The sequence below is a fragment of the Rhinoderma darwinii genome, chromosome 1 (assembly GCF_050947455.1).
Source record: "Rhinoderma darwinii isolate aRhiDar2 chromosome 1, aRhiDar2.hap1, whole genome shotgun sequence".
NCBI lineage: Eukaryota > Metazoa > Chordata > Amphibia > Anura > Rhinodermatidae > Rhinoderma > Rhinoderma darwinii.
In genome coordinates, this window is record NC_134687.1 from 321,685,743 (window position 1) to 321,705,723 (window position 19,981).

General features: G+C 40.6%; 1 protein-coding gene across 1 annotated transcript in view; it reads right to left on the reverse strand.

Moving 5' to 3' along the window:
• Positions 1-1,812: 1,812 nt before the first annotated feature.
• UGCG (UDP-glucose ceramide glucosyltransferase) overlaps positions 1,813-19,981 on the reverse strand; it is a 41,117-nt gene continuing 22,948 nt past the window's right edge. Inside the window, exons 3-9 of the mRNA XM_075825599.1 lie at positions 18,607-18,709; positions 15,361-15,462; positions 13,556-13,668; positions 10,067-10,245; positions 7,526-7,612; positions 6,063-6,252; positions 1,813-4,533 (exon numbers count right to left, since the gene is read on the reverse strand). Coding sequence (XP_075681714.1) covers positions 4,363-4,533; positions 6,063-6,252; positions 7,526-7,612; positions 10,067-10,245; positions 13,556-13,668; positions 15,361-15,462; positions 18,607-18,709 — 945 coding nt within the window. The 3' untranslated portion in view covers positions 1,813-4,362. The remainder of the gene's footprint in view (positions 4,534-6,062; positions 6,253-7,525; positions 7,613-10,066; positions 10,246-13,555; positions 13,669-15,360; positions 15,463-18,606; positions 18,710-19,981) is intronic.

Consider the following 19,981-nt stretch of genomic DNA (forward strand, 5'->3'; position numbering starts at 1 on the left):
CAAGGATGTCCTTTAATTTCTCTTTGAAGGTGGTCATCGGGTTACTGGTAAGGACCCCATAGCAGTTACGATCATCCAAAATGTCGTAACACATCCTGCTATATTGTGATCGATTCATCACCACTATATTCCCCCCTTTGTCAGAGGGTTTTATAATGATATTGTCATCCCTCTCTAGAGATAACAGAGCTGCCATCTCTCTAGTGGAAAAGTTAGAGCCATGCTCCTTTTGATTGATTAATTTAAGTTGGTCCTCCACTACCTTAACAAAAACATCAATGGGGGTATTGTCACTAAGGGGTGCATATTTGGTAGACGGGACCCTTAGCTCCGTAAATGGGCCCTTGCCCTCCTCCCTGTGACCCTCCTCCCATAGATCCTCCAGCAGCCTAAAATGTGGGAGATCTTCTTCCATGATTCCTAATTCAAGGCAACTACTTGTAACTTGCAAAATCGTGCGGCAATAAAGTGTATTAATTCATGGCCGCACGATTTTGCAGATAAATGGACGGTTTACCCGCAATAACGTGCGGCCAGAAACAGGCTATTTGACAGCCGCACCGAACATGGTGCCAGCACGGTTGTTGGCCGCGCTGTGACCATGTCAGGGCTCCGTATGGCCTTACCCTAAATGGTCGAACAGTCTGGTAGAGTAGGCTACACAATCATGGGGAAGACTGCTGACTTGACAGTTGTCCAGAAGGCAGCCATTGACACCCTCCACAAGGAGGGTAAGTCATAATAGGACATTGCTAAAGAAGTTGGCTGTTCAGAGTGCTGTATCCAAGCATATCAATGGAAAGTTGAGAGGAAGGAAAAAGTGTGGTAGAAAAAGGTGCACAAGCAACAGGGATAACTGCAGGCTTGAAAGGATTGTCAAGAAAAGGCCATTCAAGAACCTGGGGGAATTTCACAAGGAGTGGACTGCGGCTGGAGTCAGTGCTTCCATAGCTACCACACACAGACATATCTGGGACATGGGCTACAACTGTCTCATTCCTTGAGACAACGTCAGAAGCGTCTGACCTTGGCTAAGAAGAAAAAAGGACTGTTCTGTTGCTCAGTGGTCCAACGTCCTGTTTTCAAATGAAAGTAAATTTTGCATTTGATTTGGAAATCTCAGTCCCAGAGTCTGGAGGAAGAGTGGAGAGGCGTCAATCCAAGTTGCTTGTGGTCCAGTGTGAAGTTTTCAGTCACTGATGGTTTGGGGAGCCATGTCATCTGCTGGTGTTGGTCCACTGTGTTATATCAAGTCCAGTCAACGCAGCCGCCTAGCAGGAAATTTTCGAACACTTCATGCTTCCCTCTGCTGACAAGCTTTATGGAGATGCGGATTTCATTTTCCAGCAGGACTTGGCACCTGCCAAAAGTACCAATACCTGGTGTAATAACCAGAGTATCACTGCGCTTGATTGGCCAGCAAACTCGCCTGAACTAAACCCCATAAAGAATCTATGGGGCATTGTCAAGAGGAAGATGAGACACCAGTGTGAAAAAGAGTTGGAAAATCTAAAAAAAATTGTAGGGGCCGTATGTCAGATCTGAATATAGTGAAGACATTTTTCTTTTTTTTCCCCCAAACAGTAAGTAATAAAGGTCAGTAATTATTGATAACTTTCCAATTACAGGAAACAATCATTTCCTTTCATGGAATGAACAATGTAAAACCAAAATGTTCCTGTGGTAGAAGAATCCGTTTAGAAGATTGCTCATGGTAATTTCACGAGTAGGAGAAGATAAATATTAAATGACTAAAAGCACTTCTGGGCAACTGCTATAATCCAAAAGACCAAAATGATGAGATACCAGATGTTTCATCTTTTGACTGTGAAAGTTTATTTTCTTATTTTTTTTTCTTTGAAATTTTTTTTTGAACAACCAACAAGAAACATTTTAAATAAACACTGAAAATATTCTACACATTTCCTCATTCGCATCTGCTAAGACCACTTTAAATTATACACAGTATTTGGAATACAAATCTTCTGCTTGTGATACTCAGGAGTGCTGAAAGAAATACATTTCCAACACAAAAGAGAAGCGTCAACTGTGCGCTTCAAGGAAGCTTCATTTCTGGCCTCGATAAGCAGACGTACGAGAAGTGCAAACATTTTTTGTTATCCCTAGAAAACATAAAAAAACCTTGAAGTCTGTCAAGCCTTCATTCAGTATATACACTGCGTACACCAATAAGCTTCCAGATAGTACAGTGTATGATGGGGATAGCAGCGTAATGGATGGCATCAACCAAGCTTCAATAAACGTAAAAAAAAAATGTATAACAAAATAAAGCATTTAATGATCAGCTCATGTGGGTCACAACTAGACTGGCTTGCATTGTGCCATTTCATCAGGGCGCCACATCCCTGATTCATGTAAAGAATGCGAACATGCAACAAAAGCCTCACCCCACCTGTGAAACAGATGCCCCTCAAACCAAAAATCATGATGTCATAAGGCAAATATTGAGCTGGCTAGGAAGGTCTTGGCGAAGGGCAGTGCCCAGACAAATGTTAAAAAAGGTAATTATTGCTTTTATAAATGGGTAAGTTCTCTGGTATATACTGTACTTTAGTGTAATGAAAAGATTTAAGGTAGCGAGACCTTTCCATTAGCCAGTGTATCGATAAAAGAGCGAGATGGGGGGGGGGGGTGACACAATAAGACATATGTACACGTATTAAAGGCTTATGCATTTCCTGTTCACTTCTTTTGAGAGCATATACATAACCAAAATCTGCCCAGTTCACCAGAGCCATACATGTGATCAGACGTTACAGCTGGGAGAATACCTAGCACAATTACAGTAGCAAGGAATAATATACAGCATGCATTTACATCTATTCACATTGTTACACAAGATCAGATTAAAAAAAAATATATATTCAAGAAGATCCAACTGTATAAAGAAGATAACCCAGCAGTAGACATGTTTGAGAGCTAATAAATTAAGACTGTTTACAGCTTTTCAGTTACGGAAAATACATCCTCACATTTTTGTACACATTTAAATATATATTTACAATATTTACTGTGATATTCTTTTTGAATATTATTCATGCATTAAAAAAAGATACTAAATACAGGTCACAAAGGGACTCATTTTAGCAATTATGTGGAGTAAGAAAATAGTTTAAATGCGTGAATGACTAAACTGCATTTTATTATATGTATAAAGAGAAAACTAGCAGAACAAAGTTAGAAAATCGAAAAAAAAAAGTTGAAAAGCAAAAACAAAAAATACAAAAAAAAATAAAATAAAAAAATAACCTCACCAGGAGGGAGTTTTGAAGTAAAAGGCTACGGCTAGTTGCAGCATTGAGATTAGCAAGGTTCCCAAATGGGAAACATTATTTAGCAATGGCCTTTAAGAAAATGGCGAGCCATATGGAGCAATCAAACAGTCTACTTTTGGTTCAGTGCAGTAACAGCTAGGAAGACAATCCATTCTCTCTATGGTTGGGTACACACTCATTTTTTGGGGGGGGGGGGGGGAGATAAGATCAAGACATCCCAAAGAGAAGAGAAATATAAAAAGCAGACGTTAGAATTCAGATCCCCTCCCAACCCAATCACAGAGTGTGGACCCAGCGTTACATTTCCAGATCTGTACAAGAATTTCATTTACCAGTCACAGTGTAAACAATCACTTTGTAATGAAAGCCAATATTTCTGAGAACCATCAACTTGCAGGGATGTTCTGATATCATTGATCGTACTCATTCCTCGGTGTTACCGGTTACAATTGACTTTTTTTCTCAGCAAACAAAATGGCAACCACCAGTATTTAGAATTAATGAGTACATGTTTTTTGCCATGACCATTCACATACTGATGGTTTTAAAACTGCTGTAATGTGAAGAGGTAGCCCAATAATTTGTCCAGTAATGAAGCCACATTTAAGTAGGAGTGAATTGGCAAGTGGAGGATTTCCACCTCAGCAGATTTTCTCAGGTTAGGGCTCAGACGCATTGTCATTACTGAACTATTGTTCCTTGGAAAGAAAAAACAAAACAAAAAAAAACACTTTTCTCCATTTGTCCCTTCATATTGAGATAGAAAGCACTAGTCACTTTCTGCTCTCTGTGCCGTTTACTGCAAAGCGCCTATATTCCTTCAGTTTTGTTCACCCAAAAAAGACACTGTATTGCCCCTAAATGGCCCAGATTACAAACTTCTCATCTTCACAGATACAAGTGCCATGCAAAATAAATTAAGGATGAAATAGCAAAACGTACATGTAAAAACTATTCAAAAAGGTAGTTTCTTTCTTTAAAAGCATTCGTATAAACAAATGTAATACTTTTTTTTTTTTTGCTTTAGTTTTTTTTCTCTTTTATATACAATTATTTAGGTCCAAAACTATACATCTAGGATTTCTTCTGCCGTGCCTCCACATCGTAATCTATATCTTCCCGTCCTCCAGCTGATGGTGGGATCCCACAGAGCAGATAAAAAGATATATATCGTCATAGACTCTCTGATGAACCACGCAACTGCATAGTCCAGTTTTGAAAAAGGAAGAGGCCCACCCTATAGGAGACCAAGAAAATACACATTTTACACAACTGAATTTAGGACAAGGTCACTTTCCAAGATAATAATACACGCTACATAAACCCCCTGAACAGCTATGGCAGGTCTAGTGGCATTATGCTACATGGAGTGCTTGAACCTGTGAGGACGGAGTAATATGGACAATACAGTTCCGGACGGCTATCTGTCCAGCATCCAAGTTACGATGGGTTAGGGTGTGTTCACATCAGCGTTTGGTTTCCGTTGATGGGCTCCGTTAAACTTTTCAGTCGGCGGAACCCATCAACGGAAAGGCAAACGGAAACCATAGCTTCTGTTTGCATTACCATTGATTTGGTAATGCTTCCGTTGCAAATGGCTTCTGTTTGCCTTCGTTCTGTAAGGTTTCAGGTTTTTTGGCGGTGTAATCAATAGCGTAGTCGACTACGCTATGGTATCAGCAAAAAAACAAAAAACAGGCCCTTATCAATACAGAACATTGTGGCAAACAGCTAAATTATATATTTAAAAAGAAAATACAGTCTACATAAAATATATAGTTTGGGTGGAGATGGTCAAGTTAAAAGGAATGACATTCTTTTAGGCCTCATGCACACGACTGTATTTTTTCCTACCCGTAAATACTGGCGTAAATACGGGTCCGGTGTCACACGTATTCGACCCGTTTTGCACCAGTATTTACGGGCCCGTGCCTGTAAATACGGGCCCGGTGTCACTCGCATTCCAGGGCACGTTTTTGGCTGCAAAATTACACTGCACTAATCGGCAGCCCTTCTCTCTATCAGTGCAGGATAGAGAGAAGGGACAGCCCTTTCTGTAATAAAAGTTAAAGAAATTCATACTTACCCGGTCGTTGTCTTGGTGACGCGTCCCTCTCTTCACATCCAGCCCGACATCCCTGGATGACGCGTCAGTCCATGTGACCGCTGCAGCCTGTGATTGGCCTGTGATTGGCTGCAGTGGTCACATGGGCTGAAACGTCATCCAGGGAAGTCGGGCTGGATGTCGAGAGGGACGCGTCACCAAGGCAACGGCCAGGAGACCGGACTGGAGGAAGCAGGAAGTTCTCGGTATGTATGAACGTCTTTTTTTTTTACAGGTTGCTCTATATTCTGATCGGAATTCACTGTCCAGGGTGCTGAAAGAGTTACTGCCGATCAGTTAACTATTTCAGCACTCTGTACAGTGACTATTTACCGACGTCGCCTAGCAACGCTCCCGTAATGACGGGTGCACACACGTAGATACCTGTCATTACGGGAGCTCCATAGACTTCTATGGGCTGCCCGTGCCGTTATTACGGCCAGAAATAGGACATGTTCTATCTTTTTCAACGGCACGGGCACCTTCCCGTAAGAAAACGGGAAGGTACCCGTGGCCAATAGAAGTCTATGAGCCCGTTATTACGGGTCATAATTACGACCCGTAATAACGGGTGTTTTTACGGTCGTGTGCATGAGGCCTAAGAAGTTAAAAATTCACTGAAAACACAACAACAATGATCGAAACATAATAACCGGATGTACCTGCACACCCCGGAGTTGAATGTAGTCAAATATAAACCAAGCCAAACAGTGACACATAAAAAACACCATGATGTCCCATCGGAAGATGTGGTGTGCGGCCCAGCCGATTATTAAACTTGAAACAAAACATTCAGAGATGGGTTCACACACGATTGTAGCAGGTACCATATTGATCCTGAGCTTGGTCCATCTGCAAGAAATTAAAAAAAAATTGTATTTGGAACATCTAAAGCTATGCATTACACATTTTCTGTATACTGCAGAAATATATATATATATATATATATATATATATATATTTATTTTTTTATCCCGTCCATTTAAAGAGAACCTTTCACCTGCCCACACATGTACAGCTGAGTGCAGCATGTAATGGGCAGTGCTACACAAACACTGTCTCACTTGAAATAATTTTCTAACTTCTTACGTTATTTACGGAGAGAGCGTTCTCTGCAGAAACCACCAGTCTGTGTGTTCTCGCGGGAGGGAACACAGCGCAAGCCGCCCTGACTCTGTCCGTAGCTGATTGGACAGTGTCAGAGTGAAGAGATCACGCCCCCTTGCCATTTAGTTAGATAGAAACGCCCCATTGACAGCTCAGGGGCTGATTTACATATCGGGCGCCAAGTAGAACGGCACCGATATGTAAATAACGGAGGAAGATAGGAAAATAATTTCAAATGAGACAGTGTTTGTGAAGCCCTGCCTATTACATGCCGCACTCAGCTGCACATGTATGGGCAGGTGAAAGGTTCTCTTTAACCACTTAGATGCCGTCGTCAATAGCGATTGCGGTATCTAAGCCATAAGAGGTGTGGGGGCCCCCTATCTGTCATCCAATCGGCTCATCCAAGAAGCGCTTGTGTGTTCCAGTGGTTGTCATGGCTGCCTACTGAGGGCCCCCAGGTCTGCCATGTTAGATCTACTATTAAGCCCTGCCAGAGGCTCTTGGTAGGCAGGGAGGAAAAAAGCAAAAATAAAAAATGACCTGGACGCATGTAAAAAAAAAAAAAAAATAGCACCATGCGTTTAAAGTATTTTTATTTTCTCATTTTGTGTTTGTCCAGAAAAAAATGCCATACCCAGAAAATGCTGCACCTTGAAAAAAAAGTCACTGACCCGAAAAATGGCACAAAGCAAAAATATTTGTTTTACTTTAAAGTCTTAGTAAAATAGCAGCCACGCAATACGCCACCAAAAACGCAAATAAACTATGCGGGTGAATCAAGCTTTCTGCTGCTCCTTGATAATGGTGTACAAGTCCAATGCTTTTACACATTTTATAGTAGTTAAGATTGTTAAACTCTTAATATAGGATGGCTCCATGAACCAGCATATATGGTTTATCACGCTTGTTCCTACAAAGAAAAAAACGGAAAACCACAGTATATGCTACTTCTAAAAAACATTTACACACTGGTAATCTATATTACCACCATGAAGTATAAAGCAAGTAGACTTACCTGATCATTCTAGACTGAAACTGAGAAATGGAGTAACAACCAGAGTTTTGCATTGCAACTTGGGTAGCCATAGAAAATTTCCAACCCCTAAACAAGAGGAAAATAAACATATACTACTATTAAACATTTTTAAAACAGCTAGACACTGTTCACGTCTACGTCGTGGCTTCCGTATGTAATGTAAGCCACGACGGATGGATAGAAATCTATATCTAAGATTAATGGCGTTGTACAACATGCTTTTTAGGGCACATTCAGCTGATGAGAGGTGCATCCATTGCCAAAGATCTCTTATATTAGCTAAAACGACATATCAAGTTGGGTCCAGATCTCAGAGGACTACAAGACACACAATTATTTCACCAGGCATTCTATAAACAGCATTGCAGCAGTCCACAGATGATACATTTACACCACGCCTCTGCTGCACGTTATGAGTATACACTAAGAAAATATCCCAACATACACACCAACATGCCCATAGATCCTAATTGGCAAAACGGTACACGTCGGGATGCTGCAGCCCCAACTCTATTGAAAAGAGTTGTCGACTACCTTTTTCAATACAACTTAGCCTAACATTTTATTTATTAAGAACTTTTAGGGCTCATCCACACGTAACGGAATTGCTGCATATTTTCCGTCCACAATTGGACCGAAAATATGCAGCGGAATACAGTAGCAGCAAAGTGGGTGAAACACAACAAATTTTATCCACACGTTGTGTAAAATTTCCAACCAGAAATTCACTTGCGGTGCGTATTTTTCGTACTGCAGGTCAATTCCTGCTGCGGAAAGTGGACTGAACTGCTGCGTTTTTCAGAGGAGATGTCACCATCTACCAGCATTAAAAAAAAACTCCGCAAAATCCGCACCATTTTCTGCAGTAATTAACGCAGGAAATGGTGCGTTTTTCCCCGCAGTGGAATGTCTGCTAGTTGTAACGAAAATGCTGCAGACATTTTCTGCAGCAGTTCTGTTATGTCTGGACAAGCCATTGAAAAGTGAGAAGCTGAAGGCATCTGAGCAGCAAACTGAAGAAATGGGCTGTGACCGGGAGAAGTCATCATAGAGGTCTGGACCGGATGGAGAAAAATAACTAGAATCTGAGAGGTCACCGGTGAGTCACTTAATGTAAATGTTTATTCTGCCTCTAATCAGTAATGTAGTCACTGTATGATCTGCAGCGAGATGATGGGTGGTATTATGATTTTTTTTTTGGTGAAACAGCAACTCCCAGCATATCCTTACCATTGTTCGGGCGATGCTGGGAGCTGGAAACATTTTAGTGCAAACCTATACGGCAGGGGTTGCACTAAATTGAGCTGTATTTGTGCTGGTGTTGTATATATGTACTGAGCTGGGTTCTGGGGCTGTATATATGTAATGAGCTGGGTTCTGGTGCTGTATATATGTAATGAGCTGGGTTCTGGTGCTGTATATATGTAATGAGCTGGGTTCTGGTGCTGTATATATGTAATGAGCTGGGTTCTGGTGCTGTATATATGTAATGAGCTGGGTTCTGGTGCTGTATATATGTAATGAGCTGGGTTCTGGTGCTGTATATATGTAATGAGCTGGGTTCTGGTGCTGTATATATGTAATGAGCTGGGTTCTGGTGCTGTATAGATGTAATGAGCTGGGTTCTGGTGCTGTATAGATGTAATGAGCTGGGTTCTGGTGCTGTATAGATGTAATGAGCTGTGTTCTGGTGCTGTATATATGTAATGAGCTGTGTTCTGGTGCTGTATATATGTAATGAGCTGGGTTCTGGTGCTGTATATATGTAATGAGCTGGGTTCTGGTGTGTATAGAACGATATTGCTTGTAAAATGTACAAAATGTTTTTAGTCGCGAGTTACATAAATAAAAAATGTGGAAAAGAAATGAGACGTCAATGATTGGTAGAGAAAACAAACATGGCAAGGGGGAAGGAGATGTCGGGAAAGAGGTTGGGGGGGGGGAGAACTGAATCTTTGTCCGGGTACTAGAGAACCTAGCTACGCCTCTGTATTGTCCCACATACATATTGGACTTTGATGATTTGTAAATAAATCCAGCCGTACTTTTAAATTATTTATACCAGAGGTAAGCATTGCACAGGGAAAACCTACACATAAATGCCAAGCAATAAATTATTTTTTTTTTTAAATAAATGATAGAAATCGTAGCATTTCCTTCTTTAATCTATTCCTTTCCTTTCATCTTATTCTGAATTATATAGATTAATTCTCTATATAGAGTATTTTTCAGTTTTGATTGCAATGAGGGGGATTAGCCATTTGCCCCGCCTCCTTCTTACAAAGCGGTTTAGAAATGAAGCCTGGGAATAGTCCCATCCCTCTTTCAGCTCAAAATGGAAAAGATCCACCAGAAACTAACCCCCGTGTACTTGATTTCCACAAAACTTACTTTCAGAAACATGAAGAAGATCCTGCACACTGATAGTGAGCAAATTTATCTCCCGTTTACTTTAATCATTTATTTCGGTTTAGTATTCCTTTAAAAATTAACATTTCTCTCCCATTCTACACAACTTACCGATCTGCTATTGCCTTGGCCATGAAATAATCTTCAGCTATATATTGTGCAAATGCAATAAGCCCCCCAGCCTGGTCCAGAACCTCTTTTCTCATTAAACATGACATCCCCGTAACACACTTGAAACTAGTAACATTGGCAGAAATGTATGACCTCGGATGGGACGTCCCAAAATAGACCTAAAAAAGAAAAAGAAAAAGGCTATTACATATATTAGACATACACCTGCAATTCTACAGACCTCATGATGCAATTATTATGTTGTTTTGGTTTTTTTATTTTATTTTGTAAGTGAAAGTTTTTTTTTTTTAAACATTTTACAGCATAATAACCAGTACATCAAAGAGTACATTTACAGTAATAAAATAGGGAAGAGGTCGTTCAGTTATATGACGGAGATAGAACTAATAATTATTTCCCTATTCTTTTTCCTTAACTTTGCTTTTTCTTTTTTAATTTTTCCCCCTTCCCACCCCAAATTACCACAAGCTCCCATGTTAAAAAAAAAAAAAAAAGAAGGAAAATCCAAGGATCCCATTGATACGTAAAGTGTGTATTATTCCCTCTTAACTCCTTAATGACCACCCACCATCTCTTGACAGCAGGCGGTGCAGGTCCCCAGCCTACGACGACGTCTTTTGGCGTCGCTGTTGTTGAGGCTGATGAGCGCTCGTGTAAGCGCACAACCTCTAAGCAGGAGCTGTAACAGCACCTGATCCTAGAGCAGACTCCTGAATACAGCTGGGGTCGGAAAACATTTGAACCCCAGCTGTTTAACCCTTTGATTGTCACGGTCCATCCTGCGGCATGATCAAAGGTAGTTCCCTTCTTTGATCGCATCACTGGGATTCCGGTGATGCGATCAAACACTGGGGAATCCCTCTGCAGTCAGCCCTGGGGACCTACAAAGGACCCCAGGGCTGTCTGTTCCGTTTGCCTGATGTTCGGGCACACCATGTGCTGCCCTATCAGCAGCCTGTGTCATAGTGACAGTGTAATGTATTAGCATACAGGAGTATTCGAATACAATACAAGTAAAAAATAAAAGTTATAAATAAAGTTATCCCTTAATGGAATTTAAAAAAAAAAAAAAAAGTAAAAAGAAAAATTAAAAAAAAGTCCCCAAAAAAAGGCATTATTTTGCATACAATATATTTTATTGCCCCTACACTAAATAAAAACAAAAAACCTACACATATTAGGTATCTACACGACCGTAATAACTTGAAGAATTAATCTAATGGGCTATTTAGCGTGAAACGTGAACGGGATAAAGAAATAAACAAGAAAAACAATGGAAATAATGGCATTTTCCTATAGTCACGCCGTAAAAAAAAAAAATCTCGCATAAAAACAAGTCCTCATACAGCCACGTCAATGAAAAAATAAAAAAGAAGTTATGGCTGCTGAAAGGCAGAGAAGCAAAAACAGAAAAATTTAGCTGGTCATTAAGGTCTTTTCAGGCCCGGACATGAAGGGAAAATCTATACTCCATGTGAATAAATTTGTTTACTCTCGCCTCCCAAGCTTTTACGGACGGCAGAGCTGAGGAAAGCCACTTCGTTGCAATTTCTAGCCTGGCTAAGAATAATGGTTGACATATCGGTATGCGATTACTTCCTATTTGCGGAATCATGGATACATCTCCTAAGAGACATACACCTTAAAGTGAAGGTGTCATGAATCTATTTTTTTTTTTTTATCATATTGTTTTTAATATGATATTAACATAAATGTCATTTGTGTTCTCATGTTCTACTTTTTACTTTGTTCTTACTTTTTCTTCTCTACGGGGGCTGCCATTTTTTTTTCATCTCTGTATGTGTCGATTAACGACACATACAGACATGGAATACGGCACATACAACCCCATAGAGAATGCGACTGGGAGCCGTTCCATTCTCTGAAGCGTATGCCGTCTGTGTGGGAACATTACAGATATATTACACTAATCGGCAGCCACTTGTCTCTATCAATCACTGATAGAGAGAAGAGGCTGCTGATAAAAATAAAAAGCAGTTCATACGTAGCCCGGTCGTTTTCTTGGTGACGAGTTCCTCTTCTTCCTCCAGTCCGACCTTCCTGTATGACGTGGCAGTCCATGTGGCCGCTGCAGCCTGTGATTGGCTGCAGAGGCGGTCACGTGGGATGAAGCATCATCCCTGGAGGCCGGCCTTCTGACGTCATCCAGACTTGCGTGACCGCCACTACAGCCTGTGATTGGCTGCAGCGGTGGCATAGGATGAAATGTCATCCCAGGAGGAAGATGCAGGGAGTTCTGGGTAAGTATGAACTAATTTTTTTATTTTTTATTTAATTAAAATTGTATTTTGCGAGCGCAGAGCATGGTCATTCTTTAGAGCTAGTCACTGTCCAGGGTGCTGAAAGAGTTACCGCCGATCAGTGCAGCCCATTAACTCTTTCAGCACTCTGTACAATGACTAGCGCCGAACAACCCTGATCTTTTAGCACCCTGGACAGTACCATGCTCGAAAACACGGAGTGCACACGGAAATCACACGGCTGCTAAAACGGGCACACGGATCCGTCAAAAACGGTGATGGAAGTGTGCACGAGGCCTAATAAGGAATTTACCGTTATTCCAAAACGACATTAAAAAAGTTAGAGGAGTATTGCATACGACATTAAGAAGTCTGTTTCTCTGTCTGGCAGGTGCTGTGGCCATTGACAACAATGAATGTCCGGATGGTCTAGGTCAATATTTTTTTTTTTAATCCTTAGCTTGAAAAGGTATGAATAAAGCCTTAGGCCCTTATCAGAGTTTTTTGCGGACAGAAAAAATAAATAAAAAATCGGACTCAGAATTCCTTCAGGAATCGGCACCAAGAAACTTTGTGTGAACTGACCCTTATGTGGCACTACAGGATTCTTTTTGTGATTAAACTTTTGTAAATATTTCTGTAGTGTCCACTCATCCTGAAAAACATCACACCCAGGTGAAATCAATGAAAATACGATCTGACATGACATGACAGTGGTAAGTCGGCATCAATTAATTAGAAAATGGCTAATTTCTAATATAGTCTTACTATTGGAATGACCAGTTTTACAAATTGGTGTAATCTAGTAAAAAGTATGCAGGACTACATGGAATTGAAAGCCATGTTTTGTTGAATTACAACCTGGAATTAAAATTGGATTTGATGTAGTGGATAGGTCATCAGCATGAAAAACGGCCCTGCGGCTGGACACCGTACAAAAGATCTGGATCAATGCTCAGATTATCAATAAAAATGTATATAAAAAACAAAACAAAAAACAAAACAAAAAAAAAAACAGGCACACTGTTCAAATGGCCCCAAATACCAGCGATATTTACATTACATCATTGTTTAAGACGACGAAGAAAAATGCTCCGCTCTCGGAATGTCTACCACTTTCCAGTAACACACCCACATATGTCAGCTAGCTCACAGAACTTGTTCTGCATCTTCCCTTGGTAAATTATAGCCTAGTGATGCAGCTTACCTGCTCTAGCGTGGCAGCAAACCCTTGCCTGTCTGCCACATAAGGAAGTCCATGCACCAAGCCAACTTTCTCTGTCATTTGATTGGCCATGTCTGTGAGAGTATCTGGTTTCACTGTAGTAAAAAAAACAAAAAAACATTCTAGTCAGAAAAGCTTTGACTGTAATAGAATACATTAGCTGCTTATCATAATAATGCTGCAGGGAAAAAAAAAAAAAAATGTGCCAGCACCCTGGCATGAACAGCTGGTCACCGGGGTTTCAGCAGCCAGAACCAGTTACGTTTAGAAAGTGGTTTGTTACCAAGCATTTAGAACTGGCTTATTTTTCTTAGGACATCTGACAGATGCTATAAGTTAAAAGGAAATGTTCCTTAAATAGCAACTTATTCAAACATTCAACATATTTCAGAAAAGTCTTTACGAGCATAAAACAAGGAAGAGGTGTTCTATTGCCTGCCAAGAATTACACAGCCTGAAAACTTCCTTGACATGGGTTACACGGTGTGTCCCACCGCCTTGCGGTTTATAAAGCAGAGGTTTAAAAGCAAGAACAAAAGGAAGTAGAAAAACCAAGTACCACAAGTCATCGAATGAGAAGAGGGCGGCAAAATACAAAAAAAATTACTGGAACTAGTGTCGACAAATTCCCACAAGGGTTAAAACAAAAAAACATTTCTGTTGCTTTGAAAAAACAAGAGGTGTACAGGCTGAAATAAAAACATGGTCCTATGTAGGAGCCATAAGGGCCTTCACAACTTACACGCCAAGTATGCAGATTACGGTCTAGAGTTGTTCTGCTGTATGCTATGCATGGTGTATTAGCCAATCACATGGCTGATACATGAGGACATTAAAGTGGAGCTAAACGTTTGACAAACTTCTGATAGGTCATAGTGCCAGGTCAGAAGTTTGGATTGGTGGGGGTCCGAGCACTGAGACGCCCACCAATCGCTAGAACGAAGCAGCTGAAGTGCTCATGTGAGCTTCTTGTCTGTTCTGCTTTTTTCGATAGAAAGTCTATGAGTCTGTACTCCGATACATCGGCTTTCTGGAAAAAGCCGAACAGGCACGAAGCAGCTGAGAACTCACACGAGCGCTTCTGCCGCTTCGTTCTAGAGATTGGTGGGGGTCTCTGTGCTCGGACCCCCACCAATCCAAACTTCTGACACGTCACTATGACATGTCAGAAGTTTGTCAAACGTTTAGCTACACTTTAAGAGAACCAGTTTTTCACTGTATGTGAGTGGTATAGGTTGTAGGATGAACATGCACTGCTTAGATCTAACTACGAGGTCAACAACAAGTTAATGCATTCTCATCCAGGTGGATGAATGTTGCCCCCATTCTCTTATGAAATATATACCATGCTGTGAATTTTAGTACACTGGCGATAGAAAAATGAGTAAGTAGTCATTTAACGCGACATTTCTTCCCTTCTGACAGGTCTCCAACTAAAGGAGGTCCTTGTGGTCGCTTGACATGGACATGCGTGGGTTGCGATTATGCACTAGGAGAAAAAGGGAGGCTAAACAGATCTGATCAAGTCCCGCTGGTCTCATAAAGCTCATGAAAGAGCAGAAGACTTCTACAGGGACCTCAAGTGACTGCATAAAAATAGATCGATTTAAATAAACAATAACGGCTGCTACGGCAGGCACTCGGAGCGCCCTCCAGGGAGGGGGCGCATCTTGGGACGACTTTCTTCTTTCACAAAAATTAAGTCAAATGAAGGCAGTCCCTGGAAAGGTTTCGTCTTCTACACAGCACTTTTTGGACGTCATACTCGTATCCTTTTATCAACATACCTTTAATCCCGCTATCACAAATCCATATAAGATCATACTTGGCTAGTTCATATCCAGGCATTAGGTTGTTTATTTTTGGGTTAATGCCAACCTTTTTACCACCTAGGAAAAAAATAAAAATAAATGATAAGATATTGAAGTAGATATTAGATTTAATCCCGTTAAACCGAACTATCTACGTCCTGGAGAAACAATGAGTGAGAACGGCTGAAAACATGCTGTTGTGGGTAGAAGTGCTGTCACCTGAAAAACCGTGCGGCCATTAATGAATAGACCCTTATGGCCACTTCCATTTTGCAGGTAAATCGCAGTTTTAACCAAAACACTGCAAGGCTATTAACAAGTCATTTATAAATCGCACTAAACAGCACGCCAAGGCAGTTATCAGCTATATCGCAAGGCATCCATACACCTCCATGGGGGATTTACCCTAAACACTTACTGGCAGGGCAGGGTAGATGCATTTTGGCCTGTACTAAAGTGCTTAATACTGAACTGCTGAATGGCACAAGATGGAGCTTCCTTAAATACTCATCTACATAAGACCTTAAGAAGTGTTCATGTGTCACATTTTAGAATTTTTTTCTGAGATCAAGCTTTCCAAAAAGCCCAAAATGAGCCAAAAATTGTGGGTGCGGGTTTAAAAACAAAAAAAAAAAAAAAAACACTAAATAGGATAATCAAAAATGAATACATTAATATTTATTTTATTTACAATTTTAATACATCAGTTAAAAAATAATGGAAGACTTTAAAGGCTATCTACACCTTTGAAAGCGTACTTTCAAAAAAAAAATAAATAAATAAATATCTATCAGTGTGTTTGGTGCAAATGTGTAATTACATTTTATTAAAAAAAAAAAAAATTATATATATATATATATATATATATATATATATATATATATATTTTTTTTTATTTTTTTTTGAGAAACAGCTGCTTTACATCCTATAAACAGCTTCCGTTTCCCTCACCATTGATATCAATGGTGACAGAAACTTAGCTAATGGTTTCCGTCTGTCACCGTTGTGATAGGGTTCCGTTGTTCTTGACGGAACCCTGTCACAACAGTGACAGACGGAACCATTAGCTAGGTTTCTCTCATCATTGAGGTCAGTTTTCTTTCCACTGAGTGGTTAACCCGACGGAAACCTCCTGCGGAACCCCTTAACGGAACCCAGATGGTGATGTGAGCCTAATGCGCATGAACGTAAAAATGCCCATAATTACGGGCCCATGGACTTCTATTGGCCACGGGTACCTTCCTGTAGACTTACGGGAAGGTGCCTGTGCCGTTGAAAAATATAGAACATGTCCTATTTCAGGCCGTAATTACGGCACGGGCAGGCACATAGAAGTCTATGGGGCTCCCGTAAATTACGGGTGGCTACGTGTGTGCACCAGTAATTACGGGAGCGTTGCTAGGCGACGTCAGGGGATAGTCACTATCCAGTGTGCTGAAAGAGTTAACTGATCGGCACTAACTCTCAGCACCCGGGACCGGGACTACCGCTGGAGTGAATAGTATTAAAAGTTAACTTACCCAGAACTCTTCTTCTTCCTCCAGTCCGGCCTCCCGGGATGACGTTTCATCCCATGTGACCGCTGCAGCAGTCACATGGACTGCCGCGTCATCCAGGGAGGTCGGACTGGATGTCAAGAGAGGGACGCGTCACCAAGACAACGGTCGGGTAAGTATGAATTTATTTTACTTTTACTGCGGAAAGGGCAGTCCCTTGCCTCTATCCTGCACAGATAGAGAGAAAGGCTGCCGATTAGTGCAGTGCAATTTTGCAGCGAAAACGTGCCCTTAAATACGGGTGGAATACTGGTGACACCGGACCCGTATTTATTGGCACAATACGGGTCAAATACGTGTGACCAAGGACCCGTATTTATGGGAGGACAAAAATATGTTTGTGTGCATGAGGCCTTCGATGTGATCAATAACAGGCGGATCCCGTCACTAAACCTATCAGTCCCGCTGTCCTGACGGATACAGGTTTCAGCACACGATACAGCTGCTCTGTATACAGAATACAAAGCAGCTGTATCTGAAAAAGTTACATTTTTTTAATAAAAAGTATTTAGAAAGTTGTACCAAAAACAGATAGACATTTTTATTTAATATGAACAAAAAAATTAATTGCTTTCGAAGGTGTACATAGCCTTTAATAAGACTACTGTAGCCATTAGAACTGTACATGATTTCACAGCCCTGATCTACAAAATATTTTTACATGTCCCAGTTTATATCGAAGAGAGGAAATAATGGCACGGTGCAGCGAGTCCTATTAAATATTTAATGCTGGCAGGAAAAGGCCGTCTGACTCAGGCTAAGCTGTTTTTTCACAGCTCAGCTGTTCGCGTGAGTCCTGCGAGCCAGATTCCCTGAGAATGAAAACCATGCTGCGAGAAGCATCTTCAAGAAAGTCTGAGCAATTCTGCTGTCAATGAGCGTTAAAGGTTCAATATATAATATCTGTCTCCAAAGGCCCAATTGGGTCGGGCTGAAACGTTGCATTGGAGTGAATAGAAGCATCCTTCGCTTTTTCACTATAAGTGAAGTGCGGCCTTATATTCGATTTCTTTGCCATTACTCAGGGACACTAGTGGGGTGCATGGTGAGGAATTGCACCCGATACTATATTAGGTGGTGCTTCTTTCTTGCTCTTTTTTTTTTTCAATTTTTTCAATATATTGTAACAAATCCCAAAGAGCTGTTCCTGGAAAGACAGATCGGGAAATCCTGGCATACAGATATCAGATATTGTGCACTAACAGCATTGCAGCAATTGCTTTTATAGTGCTGCGGCTTGTTGTGTATTCGATTACAAAGCACAGGAGAGTGATTTATGAACAAAGCTCCTCCGTTACCCCTCCTGCCCATTCCGGCTCAGAAGTATAGAATATCTAGTGAAGAGGATTCTTCCTGCTGCTGCCAATTAAACTAGAAATTTTAACTAGTGTTTCCTAGACATTGAGCTACCGCTCCAAGTTAAATAGAAAAAACAAAGCGCTAACCCTCAACTATAGATGCCTACAGAAATATTTTATAGCCTATACAATGGGACTGGCAGACATTGTTCAAAAGCAATTATTTTGGCAGCAAAGATGGATAGATTGACATTCCAAGTGCTTTTTGTTGGTAATCCGAATATAAAAAATCGTTAACAAAAAAAAAAAAAAAAAAAAAAAAACACTACAAAAAGGAAAAAACATTAAAAGAGGACAGCAGAACTTACCTATAAATAAATCAGCATCCACATTGGGGTATTTCCCAAGTAGTTTTTTACATACATCCACAGCCGGATCATCAACATCTTGAATACAAAGTAGGATTTCAAACTGTAAAAAAAATTAAAAAAAAATAAAAAAATTAGTCAGCACCTAGCAACGGATTCATGTGGCTATTCCTAGACGCAGCATCACCAGGGATAGCAGTGTTTTCTAGGAATTTAATTATGGAAATGCCTCCTTAGAGGGTCAGCCACAGACTCATTTCAGCAGCATCTAGAATTCACTTATGTGGCAGACATATTCACGACAGGGACTTTCACAAGAAAATGTACAATTTTACAAACAAAATTAAAAAAAAAAAAAAAAAAAAAAAAAAAAAATGTATATTCTTCTTGAATTATACATGTTGGGAAGGTAACAATCAAGAGCGACACATCTGGGGAGTTCCACAAGACGTAACTGAATACTTCTTCAAATAGAATTTTTTTTTTCTCGCAAACTGATGTTCAAATAGAACATCAATTTGGGGAAAAAAAAAAAAAAGTTGTTAGGCCTTATTCAGACCAGACCAGCGTGTCCATTTTGCATCCGCAAAAACAGACCGTATTTCATGCATTTCTGCTCCGTGTGGCATCAGTTTTTCACGGCTGTGTTTCTTCTCTGCAAACACTTTTGTTTTTTTCTCATTACTTTAGCAACTGAGAAGTCCTCCGTGTTTATCACACACCTAAAGATTTCAATGTGCGACGTGGTCCGCAAAAAAAAATGGACCAAAATAGGACATGCAGTGAGTTTTATGCAACGGACACACTGTGCATGAAAAAAAAAAAAAAACACACGCGTGTGAATAGCGCCATTGCTCTGCATGGGTCTGTGTGCGGTCAGTTATTTCAACGGAGGTAAAATATAGTCGTCTGAATAAGGCCTCACTCTCGTACATTCCCAATGCAGGAGTGTGAATAAGCTCATGGTTTCAGGAGTACTGAGCAATTGTCCGTCATCAAGGGTGTGTACAGTTATGCAATTAACGAGTCAATGATCTGGAATAACCTGCATGGGTGATTTATTCTGTAACCAGAGATATAGAACGAATACCAGCCAGGATAAATCTACAGTCTAAGCTTGTAGAACGGTTACAAAGTTCAAAACACAAGGTGAACTTTGTATCGCGCCATAATTAAAAGCACAGAATGGACATACATGTGAAAATGGTATTTATGCTGTACTTACTGGGCCTAGTGTCACTACTCCGCAGGTAGCAGCAAGCCGCTCCTATGTTTAGGCGCCAGTGGCCCTACAATTCTGGCTGTGGGGGTCACCGGCAGTCGGACCCCCGCCGATCTAATACTGATGAGCTATCCTAACAATAGTCCATCAATA